The 25,417-nt window shown below is 41.1% G+C and overlaps 1 protein-coding gene across 8 annotated transcripts in view; it reads right to left on the bottom strand.

Annotated features, from left to right (window-relative positions):
• The window catches only part of CEP112 (centrosomal protein 112), a 418,049-nt gene that overhangs the window by 191,570 nt on the left and 201,062 nt on the right, over positions 1-25,417 (bottom strand). For all 8 annotated transcript variants that reach the window (XM_030296738.1, XM_030296742.1, XM_030296741.1 and 5 more), the window contains one exon: positions 24,655-24,837. In XM_030296738.1, coding sequence (XP_030152598.1) covers positions 24,655-24,837 — 183 coding nt within the window. The remainder of the gene's footprint in view (positions 1-24,654; positions 24,838-25,417) is intronic.

Here is a 25,417-nt window from a genome sequence, read left to right as displayed (position 1 = left end):
CTGGAGCTTCTATGGGCAAATAAACATGATTCAAATCTCTGAAAGAACTTTTAGTGCAGTTATGGAGGGAAGACTACTGTGTACAGAAAGATGCATCTAGGGGCGCCTGGGTGGCTCAGTAGGTTAGGCGTCCGACTTCAGCTCAGGTCATGATCTCACGGTCCGTGAGTTCGAGCCCCGTGTCCAGCTCTGTGCTGACAGCTCAGAACCTGGAGCCCGTTTCAGATTCTGTGTCTCCCTCTCTCTCTGCCCCTCCCCTGCTCATGCTCTGTCTCTGTCTCAAAAATAAAAACATTAAAAAAAAAAAAAAAAGAAAGATGCATCTCTATTTCTATTCCACTTTCACTCTTTCCATTCATTCTAGATGCTTCCAGGGTCTTTGGCCACATCTCTTTGACCTGTCTGATGGCAGCCCAGTTGACGCAGGAACTCATATGCGATTCCACCTCCAATGGGCTATTATGGCGTGACTCAATTTTGTCACCTTGCGCTTTCTCCAAGGACAGCGAAGGCTACTCAGACAGGACGTGCAGGAGCAGGCAGAAGGGTATGCGCGGCCAGGAAGTGCAAGTGTGGCCAGAAAATGCAGGAGAAGATGCCCCCTAGGAGTACCCTCAACTGAAAGGAGCTGGAATTCTGTGGATAAATGCTCCAGATTCTCATTCTTTGGTGGGATAATTCCATGGTGTGTTCTAGAAGATTATCCAGGGTCCTCAGTGGAAGGAGTCACCCTGCTCTCAGCAGTAACTCAATCAATTAGGTGCCCTTCATTGGGTTTTCGCTTCCTTGTTTCATTCTCCTCTTTCCCTCCCTTCGGATTCCGGGAATCCCCTCCAGCAATAAACTACCTGCACGCTAATTCGTGCATCAGGCTCTGTGTTGAAAATAGCCCGAACCTCCACAACATCATGCACAATTAAGCTCCTAATAATGGGCTTGGTAATTATATTACTTTACAATGTAAAATGGCAAAGGAAGTGGCAGGCTGGATTTCTATTAATATGTCTAGTTATCTTTCATTCCAACCCATTTTAATGGCCATTAGTTTAAAAATTAATGTGCATCAAATCGTTTGATGTGATAGGCAACGTAAACTAGCAAAGAGTTTCAGCTGATACTCATTCCTTGAATGCAGTATTTTAGTCATTATATGCATAAATATTTTACATCTTTAAGTGAATATTGTGATGCATCAATAAGTCTGCTTTTGGGGCACTTGGGTGGCTCAGTTGGGTAAGTGTCCAACTCCTGATTTTGGCTGAGGTCATGATCTCACAGTCTGTGAGATCAAGGGGCTAACAGTGCAGAGCCTGCTTGGGATTCTCTCTCTCTCTCTGCCTCTCCCCTGCTTGCATGTGCGCTCTCTCTCACTCTCTCTCTCTCTCTCTCTTAAATAACAAACATTAAAAAAAAAAAGAATTCTGGGGCGCTGGGTGGCTCAGTTGGTTCAGCGTCTCACTTCAGCTCAGATCACAATCTCAGAACAAATCTCACGGTTCCTGAGTTCGAGCCCCGCGTCGGGCTCTGTGCTGACAGCTCAGAGCCTGGAGCCTGTTTTCAGATTCTGTGTCTCCCTCTCTCTCTGACCCTCCCCTGTTCATGCTCTGTCTCTCTCTGCCTCAAAAATAAATAAACGTTAACAAAAAAAATTAAAAAAAAAAAAACAAGCTCCTCAAGGTCTATGTACAAAGGAAGTGGGCCCCACCCCAACCTGCAGACAGCAGGCAATCCAGGTGAAAATTAGGAGGCTCTTCCCTAAGACACAGAAGGAACTATCCAGGGAAACCTATGGCTTCAAGTGTGGATTCAGCAACCCTGGAACGTAGCCCTCTTCATTCTAGCATTTAAAGAGCCTGGATTCTAACACATCTTTCGGTCCAAATGTCACATCCTGTCCCAGAACTCACTCTGATTTTCCTACTCAGGGAGAGACGCACCAGGGCGGGGAGTGGGGGAAAAAATTCCATTTACACAAGTCCGCTCTCCTTTACCCAAAGATGTGCACATCCTAACCCTCAGAAGGTGTCACTATGTCACCTGACATGGTAACGATATGCCACAGATGTGATTAAGGATGCTGGGATGGAGGTTATCCTGGAGTATGCACATGGCCTGATGCAGTCACAAAGGTCGTTTTAAGAAGGAAGAAGGCCATTGTCACAGTGGAAACAACAAGAGGAGAGGCCATGGGGGCCACAAACCAGGAATGGACGTGGCCTCTAGAAGCTGGAGAAGACAAGGAAGCATATTCTTCCCCGGAAACTCCAGGAAGATCCATCCTTGCCAACAAGATGATTTTAATTTTGTCAAGCTAACTTCAGACTTCTCATCTTCAGAGCCGTAAGATAATAAATTTCTTGTTGTTTTTAAGCCACAAAGTTTGGGGTAACCTGTTACAACAGCAATAGGAAACTAACACACGTTCATCTTTTGTAAATATCAACAGAAAGCCAGAATCACCAAGCATGTAAGAAAAGTGAGAGAAATTAATATGAAAGACAAGCAGAAAGATAAATAGAAAAACCAGCCCTGAAGGAAAGAAAGAGATAATTTCAGGGAATGGAACTAAAAACATTCTAATTCGTAACGCGGGGAGAGGAAAATTTATTACATCTATCAAATGAAAACAAGATGCTCTGAAAAATAAATAGCAAAAGTACAAAAAGATCTTTTAGGCCTTCAAAACATGATTCTTGAGCGTAAAGGGAAAGGGAAGGAAAATCTGCAAAAAACATTGAGCAAAGAAAAAATGAAGACAAATTCGAGGAAGTAACAGTCACAAAGGCTTTCTGAGGTCTTTGATTTAGAATTAGAGCAAGCTTGATAAAGGCAATTAACCACCTTGTGGTTGTGAGGAGTGAAAAATTGCCAAGGACAAGACTGTCTCGTACCTCTGACCACAGTATGGGGCACGTGGCCAGTGCTCAGTACTAGTTGTCTTAACTTTTCTTAGTCAAGTGCTAACATCTCCCAATTGTTCCACCTCAGACCCTGCCTAGTAAGGAACAATGTTTATTAATCCCACACTCTCTGTCTCAGATTAGAAAGTTATAATTACGGTGAGTACGAAAACGAGGAATAGCAGGTCGAAGGCCCTCTGTCACATAGGGCGATGCTGCTTTATTGTAACTGACATATTTTTTCCCTTTGTGTCATTTTTATAAGAGTGGACACAGCCAACTTTATACATTAACTTCAGAGGCAAAGCTGGAAAAAAGGCTGTGTGTGTATCTGCGTGTGTGTGTGTGTGTGTGCACATGTGCATGTGTGTGTGTTTTTCCCCCTTGGCCAGCAGACATAGCTTCAAACAACTGTCTTATTATTTTATCCCTCAAAAGTTAATTTATTGCCTGGAAAAGAGCTAAAGAAGTTCCTGAAGATGATCTCACACTGTGTTCCCTTTGCCAACTGACTATCCTTAATTATAGCATCATACCCATTGGACGCGGATGAAAGAATGAGGGACGGTCCCATGGTACCACAGTACCCATCACACAGTCACCACATTTGTCCTCGCAGTGGCAACACTTCCATGGCATTTAAGGAGGATTTCTACACACGCTGAATTCATCTATGTACCAGAGAAGCACCTAGAAAATCTCTACGATAAAAACCATACCGATCTCAATACCCTAAGAGAAGACAACAAAATTAAAGACGCTCTCTATCCCCCAACCCCCTTGTGAAGATTTCGTGTGAAGTGTAGAGAGGGACATTAAGTTGGGCAGGAATATTGTTCTAACACCACACACTAGGTAGTGCCATTCACCCCTTGGGAGACCATGAGGGCTTTCTGCCAAGGAATGAGACAAGGACTTTGTTGGTTGTGCTCCTGCTTCTACGGACACGGCAGCCTCTACAGGAAGAAGCGACATGGAATAACGTAATTTTGTATTTACTGGGAAAAAAGCTGAGAGAAATAATAAAGGAGGAAAAGCACACTCTTTTCGATGGAAAGAAAACGCCACAAGGGCAGAGTCCAAGGAGCACGGACTGTTCAAAGGTGGAGCCACCTCCCGGAGTGGCTTCAGTCTTCTTCATGGTTCACCATGCTTCGTTCCATCTCCAGCACTGAGCTCGGCACGTTACTTCGCAACTATGTTTCTCTTTTACTCCCTGCGATTAACTGTGTCTATACATTTCTGCATCCTCAGCAGCTATCGATGTGCCTGACACTGAGGCCGTCAGCACACGTTGGATGCTTATTTCATAATTTTAATCATATTACCAAAATAGTAACCAGCTCCCTGAAGTGATTATTAGAGATACAACAGACAACCTCCGCATATTTCAGAAGTCGGAAGGTTAAAAAATATGCTATGGGAACCAGCAAAGCCCAGACCTACACCAATCCCTGCCAAACGGTTAAATTTGTTGATCTGTGTTCATTCATTCACTGAGGAAGCATCAGCACTGGGGCCAGGCCCTCTAGTAGACAGGTTCTTAGAGAGGCAAAGACAGAGAAGCTATAGTCTCTCCTCTGGAGACCCAAACATGTAATTAATAATGACACCAGTAACTGTGGGCTAATTATGTAGTAAAACCTAGGATTGTGAGTAACTTGTCTGCGAGTGTTCAGCAAGATAAGCAAACATTTCCAATAAATTTTAACTTGATACACGAGTGATGTCTCGCAGTACAAGTCGTACGTGACGCTGAACCTCACATGATCTCAACCGAGCCAATGGTTCCTCTCTCTCGCTCTGCGGGATTGTGGGTAATCATCTCTCATGTTCCGACGCTTGGTCTCAGGCTGCAGTGTTTGACAGAAATCAAAGATTTTTTTCAGAACACTGGAAGGTGCCCACAACTGGTACTACTGTGTTTTTTGTCACTTGAAAGCACCTAACGGGCATCCCTTTGCTTTTCTACACAAGAGGAAGTTTAGGAATGCTTCACTTCATTCTAGGTTATTGGATAGGCTCCTTGTTTAAAACTGCATGAAAAGAAAAAAGATTCCATTGCACAAACAGCAGTGATTCCACGAATGATAGTGAAAAGCCGTCCTACACAGTAACCCTCCTCTCTCCGGTCTCCCTCACACCAGCCACGAACATTTTGAAAGGTAAGTGCAGGTCAATTTGTTTATTTTTCTTCATATTTTGTATTTTTTTACTATTTTGTACTATATTACAGTATTGTAATCATTCTTTACATTAATATTTTTGGGTTGTGGAAACAAGTCCATCTGAGTTTCATGATTCTTATGAGGAAATTCGCTTGATATACATTGGCTTTGGATTACAAGCATGTTTCTGGGATCAATTATGCTCGCAAACCAAGGTTTTCCTATATATTTTCTTTCAATTTTATTTTCATAGTTTTTGGTTGCTGCCTTTTAGAAGTTCCGTGGGAACTCAAGGGACGGGAACACTTAAGTACCACTGCCGTCTCAAATGCCATCTGAACAACCAGAACAAACAGACAAAAAGAAACAAAACTCAAGCAAAACCGAACAAGAAACAAAGAGCTAACATGGATTGGTGGCCTCTGTGACGGCATGGCAACCATCAGCCTCTTCCTCGGAGACCTAATCCAACCACTAGCTCCTCAGAGAAGAGCTCAGCTGTCCTCTGGCTGCCGCTGATCAGGGACCCTGCTCTTATCAGTACAGATGGTCAACAATGTTTCCTGAGGCCACAGTATGTACCAGGAATCTTTTAGGTACAGGTATACCGAAGTGAGGAAAAGGGACAGGGTCCCTCTTTTCGGTCTCTTTGAGGGAGTAGGCAAAAATTAATAAGTATGTAAAATAAATAGAAAAGTGCTCTGAAGTTCACAAACGAGGTGCTCTGATAGAGGGTAGCAGGGCGAGGCCTTCTTGGAGAGAGTCGCTTGAGAAGTCCTATCGAGGAGTTAACAATCGGCGAAGACTTACAGAATGAGGAGAAGCCGATCCTATGAAGCGCTAGAGCAAATGCCTTCCAGTTCCAACGAACATGACGAGCCAAAGTGTGAAGGCAACAAAGAGTATGGTATATCTGAGTAACTAAAAAGAGGCTCCTGGAACTCAAGTATGGGCAGCAAGGGAGGAGCTGCTGGAGAAGAGGTTGGGAAGGTAACGCTAGGACCAGAACGTGCAAGGTAACGTAGGCCATGCTAAGAGGTTTGGGTTTTATTCTAAGTACAGGCTCTTGAAGGATTTTATTTATTTATTTATTTTTAATGTTTATTTATTTTTGAGAGAGACCCAGAGAATGCAAGCAGAGGAGGGGCAGAGAGAGAAGAGGGAGACACAGAATCCGAAGCAGGCTCCAGGCTCCGAGCTGTCAACACAGGGCCCGACACAGCTTGAACCCATGAGCTGTGAGATCATGACCTGAGCTGAAGGCAGATGCTCAACCGGCTGAGCTACCCAGGCGCCCCAAGAGGGATTTTAAACTCCCTTGCTTAAAATCCTTCAATAAACATTTTGATCACTATGGCTGTCGAGGAGAACGAGAGAGAAAGTGAGGCTCTCGGAAGACTACTGTTGAGGTCTGGGTAAAAGGCAGCGGTGAGCTGCACTAAAGGAGTAGGCGGAAGAGAAGGAAGTGAATGGGATTAGACATCTATTTGGGGGCTGAATCTATAGCATTTACTGGTGAATTGAGAGAAAGGGAAGCCATTTCAGAATGGGCCTCTAAGTTCTGTCTTGAGTCACTGACTGAAAAGTGATTGCCATTTATAGACACAAGACACAGAGAAGATGGGTGTGGAGGGTTCGGCCCTGGATGTGTGAAATCCGAGGTGTCTGTGAGCTAAGTGGGGAGAAGAGGCCAAGAGGCGGCTGGATATTTGAGTCCAGCTCTCTGATGAGAGATAAGAACTTTGAGGTTATTAGCACAGACTTATTTAAGGCCACTAAAATGCAGATGATCACTTTACAGAAGAATGAAGAGGAAAAGAGAAGGACCCAGCCTCGAATATTTAGCGGAGAGGTAGAGCGGCTGGTCGAGAAAAGACAAGCTAAGATGGAGAAGTAGGGGAAGAGGAGGAGAACGGGGACTCAGTGGGAAGACAGACATAGTTCAGCACGATAAGAGAAGGAGATAAGTCAGTGATAAAAACCTAAGTATGTGGCTAAAAGCAGCGAAAAGACTGGCCAGTCACAGTATAATAAAAAGGGGGGGTTAAAAGAGGTCCCAGGGTGAAAAACGGTGATGATTACAACTGAGAGGAAAATCCAGCTTCTGCCAAGTCACTCAATAAACTCTCATGAATCTACAAAAAAATATGTAAGGACTAGCAAAATAGATTTCCTGGTAAATCCTATACCAAAAAAAGTAAATTAAATTAAATTAAGAAAATAATAAAAAGGTTTTCTTCTAAGGAGAAAAGAGAGAGAGAGAGAGAGAGTAAAAGAAACATTCTAGAATGAGGTGGACCATGGCCTGGAGTAAAAGAATTCATGTATCACTCCTCTTACTAATAACTCTTCTCCTAATTTGAAACTGAACATATTCAGAATTTCTTCAAACTATAGTTTGGATATTAATTTGTAGCTTAAATAGAAGTTGTTGGTGGATGGGCAAAAAAAAAAAAAAAAAAAAAAAATGTGGTGCAGAATGACCAGATCTGTAGAATTAAATAGTACCAAACTGTCCAAGTAAATGGAAGAACCATCTTTATTCTGAGCAGCAGACAGCAAATTTCTAATGGTAAAGCAGGTGGACGTTATCCTATGAAAATTCTCCATTGGGGGAAAAGTACTATTTATCCTGAATTACTATTAGAAAATTTAAAAATAATCACTTTCCACAACTTTAACACGGACTTTTATCTATGTTCTAGGTTTGTAATGACCCTAAACTACTCATCTAGTGACTTAACTATTTGGCTCAAGATAGTATTTATCATACAACAGGCATACTGAGCAAAGACAAATGTTGAAGTCTGCCTTAATGATTTTTTTTTTTTTCCAGGTCAAAACTCGGGTGAGGGGAAACATTTCAGTGCAAAAGAAGCAAAATGTTTTAGAATCGCGTGTTTTCCTTTTTTCAAAAAAAAAAAAAAAAGTGTTTCAAATTCACTGATTACACTTCATTACCCCGCGATGCACTTGAACACATTAACACAGCAAGACGAATATGTAATAAAAAAGAGGATGCGTCTCTTAATCCTTCCTGTCAAATTTAAAGAGATACCAATCAACCAAACGCCTCGCTAAGAGTCATGAGACTGCTGTTTTAATTAGCTGGTGATATTTTGACTAAAGATCTCAGATGATGAAACCGTTTTTTCCTTGTATTGAACCAGCTTGGCCCAGACTAGCCTGTCCCGCAGTGACATGTATATTGAATACAAATCAGACGGCAGCTTTAAGTCTGTGTTGCAGCTCTCATTTCCAATTCGAGAACTGTACTATAATCATAAGCTTCTGGTGGATGAAAGGAAATCAGCTCTCTGAATATTAGCTAATGCCACATTTGCAAGTCCTGAAGAGATCTGTGCTGTTAAAAAAAAAAAAAATAGATCATTTCGCGTGAACCTATATATATGAATTGCTTTGTACTGCTGAACTGATAGAAGCAATGCCTGTGCTGGGATTAAACCCCTTTTCATCATAAAACCTCATCTGGTTCGGAGTCCAAGTCCATCAAACCTTTTTCCTTTAAAGTCCCGCCTTTGATTCTACATCAATTTATTCAAACCGCAGCTGGGTGGCTGAAAACGAAAGGACAGCATCATTTAAACCAACCATGTTCCCAACTTGAAAGAAGGGCTATAATTAAAAAAATGGGCATAAAAGAATGGAAATGGGATAATATTTTTTAATGGTAGTTCAAAGGCCGACAGATGTCAGAGCCTTTGAAGATGTCAGTACACTGAGCAAGAAGTTGCCATGAAAGAGCTTGCCTGAGAGGTGAAGCAGCTTGTTAATGGCTGAAAAAACCCTTGCAGACACATCCTTGTGTTTTTAATTTGTCAGAGTTTCTGCAGTATTTTCTGATTAATGACACATGATTATAACTGCATAGCCGACATATTTTTATACTCGCTTAAATGAATAGTTTATTTCCACATTCTTTAGAAGTAGATAAAGAACGGGGACACTTTCCGAGGAAGGCCAAAACTGTTCTGATTGCCTCGCATATTTATGCTAATTTTGTGGGACTGGCCAAATTCAGACTTACTATATGTTGCCAGCTTTTGTTCTTTAATAGTCTGATTGCTAGTAACATCACAATTCACATGCGGTCGGCAGAATGTGATTCACTACAATTTCACGTACGTGGGGCAAGATGCGCCTGAATAATTAATTTGTGCACCAAGTCATGTCAAACCAAATTAACGTTTAAAAACATCGCTGAGCTCAATCTAAACAACCGTGGGCTGCCATCAGGTTCCAGAAGGGAAAGAGCCGCTTAAGGGGAAAACTTGCAGCCATAACTATGCTATGGCATTAATGACTACTCAAAAACAAAGAGCTGCAATACCGTGTTTTAGGGAGAAGCTTTGCTGAGATCTGGGGGGAGGGACTCGGAATATCCCTGAACTATTTGTTCTTCTAAATAGTTCTGACATGTCAATTTGATTTGTTCTGTGAAATCGCCCTCACGATATTCATGAATGTTAACCACAAGTCACCAGTGAGTACTAGTAGCACAAAAAGGCTTTCCCACCAACGGGTATGCCTTTAATTTCCATCAGGACGAGGTGCAGGGGAGAGAAAGTTCACAGGCTTTGAAGTCAGAAAGATTTGGGTTCGAGTCCCAGCCCTTTCACTTATAAGGTGCACAGCTTGGGTCAGCCTTCCCCTCTGTAAACCTGGGATAATACCTACATCCTTCCAGAAAGCATGTGAAAGGGTCTAGCATATCACGTTATGCTCAATTCCCCGTCTCAAAATAAATGATACACAGAACGATTAAAATGGCCATCTCTTGTTGAGAATGTTTGTATTTCTACATACAACAGAATCACGTTTTCAGGAAAGCGACCGTTCTTTTGAAAGTGGATGTTCAAATTTCCCACTGTCCCAGTTCCAGTAGCTCGCAAGTACAGCCTCTTTCTCTGGTGGAAACTTACCTGGCCGTGACCAGCCAAACCCTTGGGCACACACCTGTTTGCTTGTGACAGCTCACCTTTAGCCCAGTCGTGCAAGCACACCCATGGAGGCGGCTCAGCAGATGGGGCTCCAGGGCAGGGAATGCAGTGCAGGAGAGGGAATAACGTGCTGGAACAGGATCAGGCAACCGACCTGGGAAGTCAAGAGGAGGAGGACCCAGGACTCCCCAACCCAGAGACAGGAGGTCTCTCACGGGCGGGAGGCCTACAGCCTTATTCTACAGGAGCTCACCCGTATCCTCTCACCTGTCTCCAGGCTTTGTATGAAGACTGGCGGGTCTTGGGGCTTATTTCCCTAAGGGAGGGGCTGTTTCCCCTTTTGTGACTCAAGGTGGCTATGGTTGGGGCATTGCTCACCCCGGGCACAACTTCAAAGCCGGTGGGGCTTGCCAGAAGCACCTTCCTACCTCCTCGTCTGCACTGCCTAAGTCTTTTGCTCCCCTCCCCCACCTCCAGATGTCCAAATCTTCTGACTACAGCCCCCTATGGCACCTTCCTTCTCTTTCTACACTCTTTCCATCCCTCAAGACTCCCATTTCTTCAGTGTAATGGATTTCTGCTTAATGAGAGCAATTTAATGAGACACAATCTCACGATACGGTAGCCGTACAGCCATAGCAGCAATTATGCCGTTTGCAACACTACGTGTACTTGCTAAACGGTCTGGCCAGGCTGTGAATTTCTCCAGGAAAGGGTTTTGTCTTACTTGTTTTTGTATGCCTCCTTTGAGCACAGCGACTGTGTACAGGAAGACATCTGCTAAATGAGAAATGAATGGAGACAGAGGAAGAAATCCTTGGAGATGTATTTTCATCTTGAAAGAGATAATTTGGGTTTTTTTTTTTAACCATATATCGTTCCTTATTTAAATTTTAAAAGTGTTCCTGAATTACCTATTCAAGAATGCATTTTACTGTATAGATTTATCCATTTTGGATTTTTAAAGGCTCACATGGGCCACCTAGTCGAGGCCAATGCATTCAGTAAAGAAAAGGGCAAGCAAGAGAGAGAGAAAACCCAAATTCTACTTAGAGATATTTCAAGCAATGTAACTGACAGATCCCAGGCACGGTGGTTGACTATTCTGGGCGGGAGATTTTTCACAGCACAGTGACTCAGTCTGAGAACCTGGGCTTTTTAGGGGAGCTTCAGAGAAGCTTGTGATCTTACCTCCTGTCAACTGACACTAGATATGTTCTCCCTCCCATCTCAGACCCTCAAACTCTTGGCTCTTACACAGACCCAGGCAAAACTTGTTCATTTGTATCTTACTGGGTGATTCTAGACAATCGATCCCTGCTTCCCTAGGTGAGCTGTGAAACCTTTCTCTGTACCCAACCTGGAAAGGCTCTCTGTGCACCTGAAACCTCCTTGGTCCCAGGAGCAGTGGAGGGATCGCAGGCACGGAGCAGGCCACATAGCTGACCCTCCCCACATTGCTACGGGAGCCTGGTTTAGTCATGCCTGCAAACCATACCCGACTCTGCCACTACCCGCCCGAGCGGCTTCATTTCCTCGGTCTCGTGTTTCCCATCTCTGAAATGGACTCGCTGTTCTCAAAGCCCACGTCTGGCTGCAGGATTGTGGGGCCAGTCTTCAGGGACTGTTGGCTGTTTGGTGCAGTAGTCTATTTATGTTGTGTGGCCACAGTTCACAAATTGAAATAAACTGATATTTATCAGGTTATTAAAAAATACTTGCCATTTCGAATTCTTATAAACAATCCAGAAGTTTAGTATTGTGATTTGTCCTCGCTCGTGAAATGCCACTTTCTCTCGGGTCCCTTCCTATCATCTTTGACCCACTCTCTCGGTCTTCTTGACCTGCTCTTTTTCCTCCGCCTTCCCTTAGGCAATGAGTGTCGTCTATTCTCATTCTACTCCAGGTCCTTAGCAAAACCCACCTTCACCATTGGTATCCATTACTATCCATCCTGGTGACTCTCAAATCTGTATCCCCAAAGGAGAGCTCTCTTTTGAACTCTGGTCCTGCATTTCCACTTACTTACATAATAACATGGACACCTAAGTGTCCGGTGGCACAGCAAGCCACATCCCTGGGTCTCCTCTCTCTCCCTCACTGCCATGTCAACTCACCCACTGCTGATACCTTAGCCAAGTCCCTCATCATCTGGGATGACTCCTAGCTAGTCACCCACCCTCCAATGTCACTCCCTTCTGCTTCCAAATCCTCTGCTTACAGTTTCTCAGTGACTTCTGATTGTTGACAGTTACGATCCCTAAAGTTTGTTATTGGACATTTCTATCATAAAAATTTGGGGCGGGGTGGCTGGGTGGCTCAGTCGGTTAAGTGTCCGACTCTTGACTTTGGCTCAGGTAATGACCTCACGATTTGTGAGATCAAGCCCCGCATTGGGCTCTGCATTGACAGTGTAGAGCCTGCTTGGGTTTCTCTCTCTCTCCCTCCCTCTCTCTCTCTCTCTCATCTCAAAATAAACAAATAAACATGAAAAAAAATGTAATTGGGGCATGAAAGCCAGTGTGTACATGTATAAATCTGTAACACCACTGTACTGATACATTATGCACGTTATAAAAATTCACCCCAAATGGGTATTTTGACAAGATGAAATACAAGTACATGTAAAAAGAAGTTGTACATTTTATCTTCCTATATGCTAATAAACCCTGCTTGGGAGAACACTGTGTGTATACACACACACACACACACACACACACACACACACACACACATATCTGTATCTGTAACTCTGGAAGGCTTAAAGGCCAGGCACACTAGACAAGGCCACAGAATAAAACTGTCCGTTTTCATGCTGATATAGTTACCAGTTCCTTACACACCTGGTGGGCAAGGCAGGCATGCAGGCAAAGTTTCCAGACAATAGAAAGGGGCCAGGAAGATATTAATCTCCCTCCACCCTACTGAATGGTGAAGGAAGTATCTTAAAGGGGCTCATTAAGACATCACGCTAAATCGGGTGGTGTCAATGGCAAAGGGATGCCTTCATGGGGACTTGAGGGCCCAGGCAGGGTGTCCTTCTGACCAAGGGTGTTACTATGTCTGCTCTTATGTGTGGTAAGATGCATCCTCCATCTATGTTAAAGGAAGGCATTCTTTGCTCCTATCCGTTGGTATGAATCATATTACCCTCCAGATGCAAAATTCCCATTGCCCCAGAGACTGTAAGCTAGAGGGCAGGGATCGTTCCTTTTTTAATATTCCAAGGCCTAGTATAGTGCCTGACAGGTGGCGGCAGCTCAACAGGTGATGCTGAATGAATGAATGAATGAATGAACGAGTGAATATTACAGATGTGAAAATGATGATCAGAGATATGAAAGAGGTCACTCAGGTTTATAGCAGCCGCTAAGTGGTAGAGGCTGGCCATGAACCAGCATCACTGTCTTCATATTTGATAAGAAAGTGGTCATTGCTTCCAGGTCCATGCTTTAATTACTATCTACATGCCAATGATGTCCAAATTCCTTTTTCTGGAACCTTGACCCGTGTACTCAACTCCTCGGCTGACACATCTCCATCTGGATGTTAAAGATGTCACTCAAACTCAGCTTGGCAACAACAGAACTCTTGATTTTGTTGTTATTCCCTCCGAACCATGGTCACATTTGAACCCATCATTTATCTTAACAGCTCAGACTAAAACTCTAAAGGATCCTCTTTCCTTCCCCTCCCACACTTAACCCATCAGAAAGTCCTATTGACTCAAATACATGTATCAAATAGAAACCCAGGACTGCACACAACAGCCTGAATGGACTTCAAAAAACATGAACTGGATCCTGCCGCATCACTGCTTGGAATCCTCTCATTGTCTTCCAGGGGCACCTGGGTGGCTCAGTCGGTTAAGCGGCTGACTTCGGCTCAGGTCAAGATCTCACGGTTCGTGGGTTTGAGCCACGCATCGAGCTCTGTGCTGACAGCTCAGAGCCCGGAGCCTGCTTCGGATTCTGTGTCTCCCTCTCTCTCTGCCCCTCCCCGCTCGTGCTCGCATGCTCTCTTCTCTCTCTCTCTCCCAAAAATAAACATCAAAAAAAATTGTTTTTTAATAAAATGGAATCCCAGTTCTTCAAAGGCCCTGTAACCTTCCCCGTACCTGCTACATTCATGCCATCAGACTTCCTTTTTTATTTCTTGAACACACCACATTTATTCTCCCCCAGGGTCTCCTCACTGGTTGTCCCCGCAGCCTGGCTGGCTTCTCCTCAATCAGATCTTTCTTAGCTCAGACAGCTCTTCCTTGGAGAGGCCTTCTCCGGTGGCTCGCTAAGACACTCACTCAGTCACCCGTCATACCTCTCTGGGTTAATTTTCAACCTACCCATTATTGCTATGTGATGCTCTCCCTGTCACTTTGGCTGTTTTTGTGTTATCATCTGCCTTCCCCCATTCAAGTGTAAGTTCCTTTAGAGCAGAGTATTGGTCTCTCTTGTTCTTTTCCATACCCAGAGCAGGAACCCCCTTAGGGCTAGATGGGCCACACTTTACATAACCCTCGGACAATATTCACGTGCACCAGGATGTGAAACACACCTCCTGAAACACCCAGCCTCAGGGCCTGGTACAGAACAGCACTCAAGAAATCTTCATCGAATAAATGAATCAAGCTGAATAAAGTCTCTGTCATGAGGAAATTCCATATACATAATTCTGCCCAATTTTTACAGATGGAAAAATGTATATGGAAATAAACTTGATTCATACGTTATCTGAAGAGTCACAGTTACTAAACTTTTGAAATCACAGTTCCCTTTTGTTGACATCAGTGTGGAACAATGAGATTTCAAAAAGCCATCAGAATAGTTAACGATAATGATTTTCAGGAGAAGATTTACTAGTCTTATTTCTGAACTGAATGACTTATTTTAAGAAATGCCAACTTTGTAGGCACGGGTTGTGACGTTTACTGCCGTCACTAGCGATGATCCCAGAGGTCTAAGTACACGAGTGCATCTCCATGTTTCCCAAAGTCTGAACCAGGATATGAACAGTCAGGATTGACATTAATAGCGGCTGGCAACACCCTGTACCCCTTGAACTCATGGCTTTTGTCTAATGACAGCTTTGGCATAATTTCTGAATAAGTGAAGAACAAAAGTTTTCAAACCTCACACTCCACTTTCATTGCCCATGCCAACATCACTTTATCTGGAGCTACTATAAAACTTGCCCAACAAGTGAGGATAACGTTTACATTACAAAAAAATTAGCTCTTCGGGAAACATTTGGTGAACACATGGATTTTGTACATTAAATGACATCTTTGCAAATAACAAAATAAATAAGGTCCTGCTTGACCCTAGGGATCTGGGCTTTGTTTCATTAATAAATACTGACTTAAGAGGCAAACTTAAGATGAATGAATCACCAGTTTAATTTTAACCTTTTTAAAGACCTGTACCTTTCGAGTCCTTCCACTGGAAAATTCCCTGGTTTTGAGATGGTAGGGGCTGGCTGGGCTGTTGGTTTCATGTTCACTGGAAGCTCCTGTGTACCACAGAGTGATATCAGTGGGAGAGACCTGAGCACGCACGCGCGCACGCACATACACACACACACACACACACACACACACACACACAGGCACAATGCAAGACTAATGTTGCATTACAATGGCCCCCACTAACAAGGGAAGAGACCCCCGATCCAGGCCACAGACTTCAGCAAACTTCATTCTCAGAGGATGCCATTATCTCATTTCCAAATAGGACTAATACTTTTAGGCCTTGACCTCATACCTAAGGAAAACAAATCAAACGAACCGGAAAAATAACACACATTTTCCATCCCTGCAAGTCGAATTGTGTACAGTTTCTTTCTGATTTCTCGTGATCTCTCTCCAACCTCCCAGGACACAATTATCCGAAAATACTCGAGAGGCCAGGTAACAATGTAAGATAAGTGACGAAAAAGAATTTTCGCTGAATTTTAACATTCCTTTCAATGGGAAAACGCTACTCCCAAGTTTCACATGAATCCACCAATTTCAGTGCTTTAAGTCTCAGTTAGGCCAGTTTTTTTATTATCTCCTATTAACAGTATTTTTCAAACATTTTCTGTACACAAACATTAAAGTAGCTTGAAAATAGACTATTATTTCATGTAATGCCTTGCTCCCCTCCTCAGACATGAGTTTACGGTCTCCCTGACATCAATTCCTGTCATTTTTTCTCATGAGAAATTCTCAGGTGTTAAGTATCTTTCCTATCATGCAACTAGGCATGATTCCAATTAGTCCTGAATGGAAGACAAAATGACAGTTTAATAAGCTTCAATTTGCCAGTGCTTTGAACGTGTGATGATATCATCATTTTGCCAATCATTTCTTGCACTTTGGCTCCGACCTCTCTGTCACAAAAAATTACCTCAAATGTATAAATAAAGACATCAAGGATGTCTCTCAGAGAACGGACTGAGTCAGAAATCCAAAAACGACTTTTCCAAGACATCAAGAAAGAAGAGTTATTCATGCAGTGTTTCCTCCAAGATAATTTCTGCCAACATTCTTAGTAATTTTTTTGAGGCAGAGGTGAAAAGGACAAGGAGGAGCAATACGCTAAAAATAACTGAAGGCAATTTTTCCTTATGTCAATGGGAATGACATTCAGGATGTGGAATAACAATTTATCTCTGGGGTATTTTATGTAAAGAGAAGAATTCATCTGAAAACTTCTCATCCGGACCAAAGTCAGTCTAGAATTGAGCTATAACTGCATCAACATAAATTGTCTTTGAGGATTCTAAAAGAAACACGGTTTCTAATTATTCCTTGTATTTCTAGAGAGTCTCTGGGTTTGAATTTACTAAACTGCCTTGACCTCACTTCTAAAAGGTTTGGACTAGCTGCTGTCATGCAATAAAGATCATTACACGGGTTCCCTTAGGGGAGAAATTGGGAAACTGAAGTCTTTGAGATTTAAAAATTCATTCCATAAAGTGAAGGGATCGTATGTGAAATTCCAAACTGGTGTGTGACTATGATAGGTGTTCGCCTATAATAGGCCATTGACACCAGAGCTCATTTCACCAGTACCAACTGCAGATTCCTGCTAATTTTTATCGAGATTGGTAGGTTCATTGACGTAAAAGCTTCCTACATTCTTCCTCTAGACACATCTTCTCATTTCAGTAATAATGCAAAAGCCAAAAGTGAACCCATTTCAAAAACATATTTATTTTTCCAGTCTACAAATTCTGAAATTTGTGGGAAGGAATTCTCTTCCAAATAAAATATTAAGAACTGCCTATCTCTTCGGAGTTAAATGTGTCTCAGAAGAGAGACACACAGCCATGGCTTGTGGCGTCGGAGAAAGTTTGAAACCGTTGCTCAATCTTGATTTGGATTTAAACGGTCTGAGGTATGGGTATCAGTACGTTAAATCTAGCCATGAGTTGACAATCCAACATCGAAAATATAGTGGAATTTATGCAGAACAAATGAAACTCAGAGACGACGGACTCATACACAAGTAGGCATATGGGGCACGTGACTCTGCCACACGAGTCTCAGCTACACTAACTTACCTACTAAGTTACACAGGCACAACGTCCTGCGTCCACACACTTGTAACCGTGGGCATTCTACTTATGCTTTCTGAAACTTGTCTCCTTGATAAAATGGACTAACATACATTCGTCTTTGGACCCAGGCAAGAAGGTCCAAACAGAGCTCCCAAATGGGAAGTTTAATCCTCATGGGGGGTTGGAAGTGTTCAAAGAGATGGTGCATCGCGAAGGACCTAGCAGAGAGCCTGGTGCACGCAAGGCACGCAATAAACATTTGCTGCTGCTGCTGCCGCCGCCGCTGCTGTTAAGCACAAACAAGCACAGGAATTCAGTGCTGTTCAGGGAGGTACTGCTTACTAAAGCTGGAACTCACGCAGCAGGATTCAATTATGACTTTGCAGCAACGGCAAGTATGGCAACTCACGGAAAGAAATGCGAATGGTGAGGAGCCTCTCAGCTTGGGGAGCAGGGTACCGGCGTCTCTCTCACGCTAGGCAAGGGCTCACGTATAACCCTGTGCCTTTTTTGCCATGTCCGAGTCTCTCCCCAAATCTAAAATCTCTCTTGCAAGAGGCTGGGGGATCGAGAACGAGTACTGAATTAAGACTAAGGAGCCCTGCTTTGCTAGTTCTGTGACCTTGGGCAAGGTAGTGGCCTTGAACCCTAGGTTCTTCATCTGTAAACTGAGAATAATTGGATGTGGTCATCTCTTTACTCAGTCTGGCTGTGCTGCTGCTGGATACGTAGATACCTGCACAGGTGCACGTCTGGCACAACGTCCTGTGTCCACACACTTGTCCCTCGCCATCTCCCCGGTTTTCACCACTGTACCCCCTATTTTAAATATCTCCAGCATTTAATTATTACTTCTTCAAGGACAACTTTAATCTATCTAAAAAATCTATGAAGTAGAGTGAGAACAAAAGACAGATTTTTAAAGCAATCATTTAATTGACACAAAGTTGTTGATTCAAAGGGAATACTTCATGCCATTATTTGGAAGGTTTGTCTTTAAAAGGAATATGCTTTATCTAAAAGTGGACCACATGCCATGGAATGTGGTTTCCATGGTAACTGCCACATTTAAAAAATATGCACAGGACTAAAGATACACTGTATAATACTTCTACAAATGGATCATTCCTAGAGAAATCAATTTCCTTGTCTCAGCCTGTTATTGTTTTTTCAACGTAATGTAATTTTCTCCACGACGAGGACCAAGTTGAATTATTTATAATAGTTTAATTATAGGAATATACGCTATTTGTGTGCCTATAAGATGAAAATAATTACAGAAGTTTAGAATTATAATGGAAAAAGAAGGCTAGTGATCTACAAAAAATGTAAACTTTACTTTGAAAGGTCATCTTCCTATATTTTCTCCTAATTAAGTACCTAAGAAATAGTATTCTTATACATAGTAATACATAGAACATATAAATAAAACATATTATTAAATTCATATGTAATACTATTAGACAAAACACCATTGGCTACTGATAAAACAGGATCTTTGCATCAATATATCTGTGTCAAAATATGAAATGAACTTTGATCCTCCTTGGAAATTTCTGTATAACCTGTGCTTTTGGTATCAGAAAAACAGTATTTCCCGCACAGGCTTTTCAAAATGGCTCAGTTAGGAAAACCTCTGTTTATATTCTAAATGTATGCAGTAAGTTTTCGATCGGTCTTAAATGCAGCTCTTCGATAATACCATAAAGCTTCATCTAAAGAAAATAAATTGAAACCTGTAATGTGTGGTTTTACCACAAGTCCACTGAAAAAGTCTTACTTTCTTTTCGCAGAATAATAAATTGTTAAAAACATCTTCCCACCAACCCTTCTTATGTCTGACATTACACATTATGTGCATTGCAGCAAAACCCACCTAATACTGAAAGCACGCTTAATTCCATGCCTCTTTCCCTCTACTACAAATAACTTAGTGTATCGGGGGTAAGTATCAAAGCACGGTGTGCACACAGCTGGAACACCAGGCATCCACTCTGATGTGACTGTGGGTGTCACCAGGGACAGGAAGGGAACAAAAAAGCAGGGTTACATTGACCGCAACAGCCTCATTATGGTAGGGGGAAAATATTTACATAGTTTGTTTTTTTCCACATGATCTGTCCAGTTGACCCAAAGAATGAAAATATTTACTACCTCAAAACCAAGTAGTGATCTTAGTGAATAAAGACGATGAAATACCATTTTGGTCATGGAGGGAGAAAGGGAACTGTTTTAGTACAGGTACAAATACCCTATGCTCCTGAACCAAATTACCACTTGCTTTTATTTCTTATAGTTTTCCATAGTATAAATTCAGAGGACAAGAGAATCAGCTGGAAGAAAGAGAGCAACAGATTTCGAAATGAACAGCTGGGCATTAGCTTTTAAACTACCTCTAATCTCAGCCATGTTTCTCTAAAGATGCTTTGTAAGGGCTACAGGATCAGTCACATAATGAAAGTACTAGACTTTGCTAGTCTCGCGATTTAAAATATCCTTTCATTTGATTCATATGTACAAAATTGGATCTCCTGAAGCACGTGTGTTTTTTGATATTGAGCATGATGGTATTCATCATTTTATTTGATCAAAATGAAACGTGGGCGCATTAAAATATAACCTGCTCATTACATTTTGTGAAAGTACTTAAAGACTCCAAGATGTTCCCGCCACATTTCATTTCCAAATGTTTTAATACACAGAGATGTCAACGGTTATATTGGTCAGTATCCTTCAGGCTAAGTCCGCTGTCATATATTTCTCTCAGAATTGGGAGCTAGAAAAAAAGTGAACTGGTATGATTTCTTTCACAGATCATCAGAATGACACAATTCATCATGTTCCCCTCTTCACTGTGGCTTCTAGGTGCGCTCAGAGCTAAAACTGGTACGTCACTAAAGCATTTTTAAAAGTAGTATAGGTTTCCTGATGGAGTGAATATCGTTTATTGCTTAATTACTATTTTCAGTTATATTTTAGCTGTTTAAATGTTTTTTTTATTACAGAATGCCGCCTCACATCCCTTTTGAAAGTGGTTGACATATAAAAAATTAAAATCAATGTTTCCAATGGAAAAATGCTACCCGAAAAAAGCCCAAAGACCATGCACAGGTTAGCTGTAATGTTTAGAATGTACATATTGCTCAATTCATCCATAAGTAACCTTAGAAGAATCTTAGAACAGCCAATATTTAGTCCACCATACACAGGCACACACCCAGTTTTAGAAATGAACATTTTTAATCTGGGCCCGGATTACCAAATTCATGGAAAAGAAAGTGATGTCATCGAGATATAATTTTAAAAATTACAATTGTCTTACCACAAACATCTTTTCTGGAGATCTTTTTTTAAGTAGAAGAGAGAAAGAAGATTTCTGAAAACCCTACATTTTACAATTAGCCATAGGACAGCCTCTTACTGTGAATCAATATGGCAAAACAAGATGTTCTGTCCATTTATTATGCAAACTCGTTCATAATAGCATCATGATTCTCAGGTTAGGAAATCAAGAAAGGCATCAAGATCCCAAAGTTAGGAAAGATTCCATCTCCTGTATGCAAATTTTTAAGTTTCATGTATTTTGGATCCCGTGACAACCGTCTCCCAAGTCGGCTCTATTAATTTGCCTTCTACTGATGGTGGTTCACAGTGGCTGCTGTGGTCACCCTGAGTCTTCCAGGGGCCCGTACCTCAACAGGTGACATAGACAGCTGCCCCATGATGGGAACCCCACCTTTGGGGCGGATCTCAAAGGTCCTCTACGATATTCATACCCACCACTCACTCTGGCAACAAACATAAAAGATCAAGCAATCTCCAAGTGGTTCAGGGTCCTAAGAGAACAACTGAAAAGTCAGGGAACCTACGTTCTGTTTTTCTTATAATTCAAAGGAATAAACTGAGAAATTCTCTCACTACACTGCAGTTCAAAAGCAAAATCACATGCAGAACCACCATGCTAGAAGAGGTTCTCCTAAGATGATCATAACAAAACTATGAATTTTCTTTATGTGAAAAAAACATGATGAAGTCAATCAAACCATCCTCCAAATTAATTTCAATAAGAGGGATCTGGCAAAGGAGAAATATCCGACACTGAGGCTGTGACTTTCTATATGTCTTGGTACCTACTGATCTGGATGCTTTTTCTTAAACATTGTAACCTCAGGTAGACACCAGGCTGACCATCTTCTACGAAGGTGATAAAATTTAATGTGCATTTTAGCAAATGTAAGTATCACCACATAAAATATCCTACCATTGGAAGTCAAGGTATTATGACAAAGATATAATATATGCATAGAATAATTAGCCAAATACACCAAATAAAATGAAAGAAATGGTTACTTATCTTTAGTTGCATTGCCATACCGTATGATTTCTCTAGAAAACAGAAATTCCTTGGGTATAAAGTAACCTGTAATAATTATATAGCACATTCACCACAAGGGAGTTCCTGTCTGATATATGATTTACCTTACGGTAGGTAACTATACTTTATGATAATGGTTTTCTTATCAGTACATAATACATAATATATATGGAAGAAGCCCAAAGTAGACTTTTACTATATTGTCTGAATTCACAAATCTGATAGAAGAAAAAGCAGCAAGCAAAGCTAGAGTATCCAAAATTGGTACTTCCCTGGTCCTTTTTTGGTTAAGTATTTCAAACAGTCCTTTTTACAAAATGGCCTCCATTGCTAAACGGGAGTAGCCAAACGTGAACTGAAAATCAGATCTCTCTGGACCTAAAATGAAAAATGATCCAATCCAATATTTAAGGTACATAATACATGTGTCAAGCCACAAAACAGTGATTTGGAAAAGAAGATCTTCTATTTTTAAAAAAATATATGTCCACTTTGTTTTTCTGAAATTTGTGAATGGAATTCAGGACTTAAAAGGCTTCACACATCACATTATTTAAGTCACAATCATGAAAAGATTTATTTGGAAAATTTAGAACTTACCTGATGGAAACTCTGAATTAATACCCTCAGTGAATAACCAAAATAAATACAAATTATTAGCATTTTGGTACACACGATAAGGTTTTAAAAAATACAACTCATTGGCAAATTAAAAAAAAATACATTCTCTAAAAACAATCAATCAAGTTTGGCTTCCACAGAAAATCATTTTCATTCAGATCAAGAATGCATTTAGCCTAAGTTTCCATTGCTTTACTAGGCGTTCCTATGACAGCAATTCCAATTGTTCCAAGAAAGACAAAATAGGAGAAACACAATCCTATGCTACAGCATTTGAAGAGGTCATATGGTCCTCATACTGATTATTTCAATTAGCAGAAATTCAATTAAGAACCTTATTGTACCTCTCCCTGTGGCTTAATTATACGTAATAATTCTAAAATTTCCCTTTTGTTATTGGGTGAACCGCAACCCTGTATATGGCAGATACGACATATGTAATATCACAAAGATTTCCTCTAAATTTGGCCTCCACTACTGTCGGCTTTCCACAACAGCACCAAAACAGTGGGAGTTATATAAATAAGGTATTTTATTGTATCACGGACTCAATTCTACTATGCAAACAGACCCTACACAGACTCAGAACCCAAATACTTTATCATTGAAGACAATGCTGAGGCTTAGCATCATCTTTGAAGGAGAATGTTAAGTTGGAAAATATTCTTAGTAAATTATATGGCTAACAATCGGAAGATCAGCTATATTTTTATAAAGGCTCTGATGAGGTTGGTGGCAAAAATATAACCCACATTGACTTAGCAGGAACCACCTGACTCTTCGGGTACCATGGCTACTACAATGACTACCTTTTTAGTTAGCAAATCCCCATAAAACAAATTGAAAATAGTTCTCCTATAAGCGTATATTAGTGACCAAAAAATCTGTGCTGAGTATACTTTGGGCCCCAGTCATTCTCTGAAGGTAAAAGACAACTCAAGGTCAAATGAAAAATAACCAAGAACTCCTATTCTTTGCCTTACCGCCTCCCGCCCTCCACCCAAGAAATAAACATCTTACTTAATCAGCAGTTTTATAGTTGAGATGATTATAAAATGTTTAAACACATGTCATAAAAATAGAAGGCTTATTTCATTGTTTAAAAATTATATCATTTGGGGAGAAAGGATATTGAGGAAGAAGCTTGTATGTGATATGAATAATATGGTTAAGATTTCAATGGGAAAAGAGGTATTTATTAGACCTAGTAGATGATATGGTTTTATTAGAAAAGAAAATTATCTTTTTTTGTTATCAGTTGCTCTTCAATTTTTCTTTAATAAAATTTCACAGCAATCTCAGGAGGATACACGAAAGGCCTTTGATTATATATACCCCAAAGAACGTATTGTACCACAAAGATGCCCACACCCAATAAGATTTTTTTTTTCATCTGAAATTTATAAAGATAATTTTCCATGCTGACAGTGCACATTTCATCCATAAGTTTGAAGAGTCAAATGCTACCACAGCTGGGGGTTATTCTGCCAAATGGTTTCCAACAGGGACTACAGAGGTGGAGGCTGGGGGGCATGTGCATGTCGGAAAAAGCGACAGACCTGATGGGAAATAGCCCTTCTCTGGAGTCATTTTTACCAATTGCCATCTGAGTGATCTAATCAAATATAGAGTCTAATGAAAAAAAAAAAAAAAAAAAAAAGCAACACCAGGAAGGAAAAGCAAATATTAAAACAGCTGCTTGATTACCTACAGAGATTAAAACAAAAAGCAAGGAGTAAGGCTGATATATTTCATAGGGATTTGCAGAGGCTGAGGGGAGGGGTAAGGGGCAGATACCTTAAAAAAAAAATCCATCATGAAAGGAACTGAGACAAGATTATAAAAAAGGGGCCAAGTTATAGCGCGCCATGGGATTTTTAATCTGGCTACCTGTGGTTTCTGTAGTTAAAGCCTTATTCATCCTCAAAACGGGGGGAGGGGGGAGAAGAAAACAAAAAAATCACATTTATATGTCAGTTTTGCAAATGATCAAACAGCGTGCACCAACAAGAATAATAAGAAAACACTAAACGCTGATGACTTTTTAAAAATAGATAGCCGTTTTATCAAATATTATTGATAATTACCTGTGAATCTCGTTTCTTGAACTCTTGAATTTGATTTTCGTGCTCCATATTGGCAGCGCGAAGCTGTTTTTCCAGGTTTTCAATTTCCCGTTCATGGTCTCGGACTAGGCTATCCTTCTCTGCGTTATGCTGCTGTAATAGGTGCGTCTTCTCCTGTTCATGCTCCAGCTTCAGCTCTACTATCTGATTGGACAATGAGGAGGACAGTTCATCAACAGAACATCCTTGTCGTCATGACAACTCATGGACAGCTTAATTTTTCTCTAATTTGTCCAAGTTGAAAATTTTATTTTTGCGTCATTATTACCTCACCCTTGAAATACTCCGTCTGGGGGGAGGGGGTGATTTTATCCAAACCTCCTAATATTCAAGCCAGTTGGGCATATTCAGGAAATCGTTCTGCAATCTGTTGACATAAATGCCTGAACATTGAAAAAATTAGTCGAATGCTACGTATTTCCTACCCAAGAATTCTGGGTATTACTGATCAGCAATGGTTATAAATGGTTAATAGTCAGTACGCGTTGCTGTTTGCTTAAATATATACACGTAAAAAGCGCATTAAATCGGTCAGTTTTCTTTATGATTTTCAAATAAAAGATCGAAGCTAAATACGCATCTGGATTATTGTATATACGTTGTCTTTTTAAAAAATAAAATGATAAATTTCAAAGCTCTATTATCTCGTTGTCAGCTACGGTATACCAACATAAACAGATGTTATGTGTTTCCAGAAGGCACCTGCTGTGCTGCAGGCTTGCGC

This window comes from Lynx canadensis, chromosome E1 (genome assembly GCF_007474595.2).
Source record: "Lynx canadensis isolate LIC74 chromosome E1, mLynCan4.pri.v2, whole genome shotgun sequence".
NCBI lineage: Eukaryota > Metazoa > Chordata > Mammalia > Carnivora > Felidae > Lynx > Lynx canadensis.
Note: the sequence above shows the minus strand (reverse complement) of the source record. Positions and strands in the feature narration are given on the sequence as shown.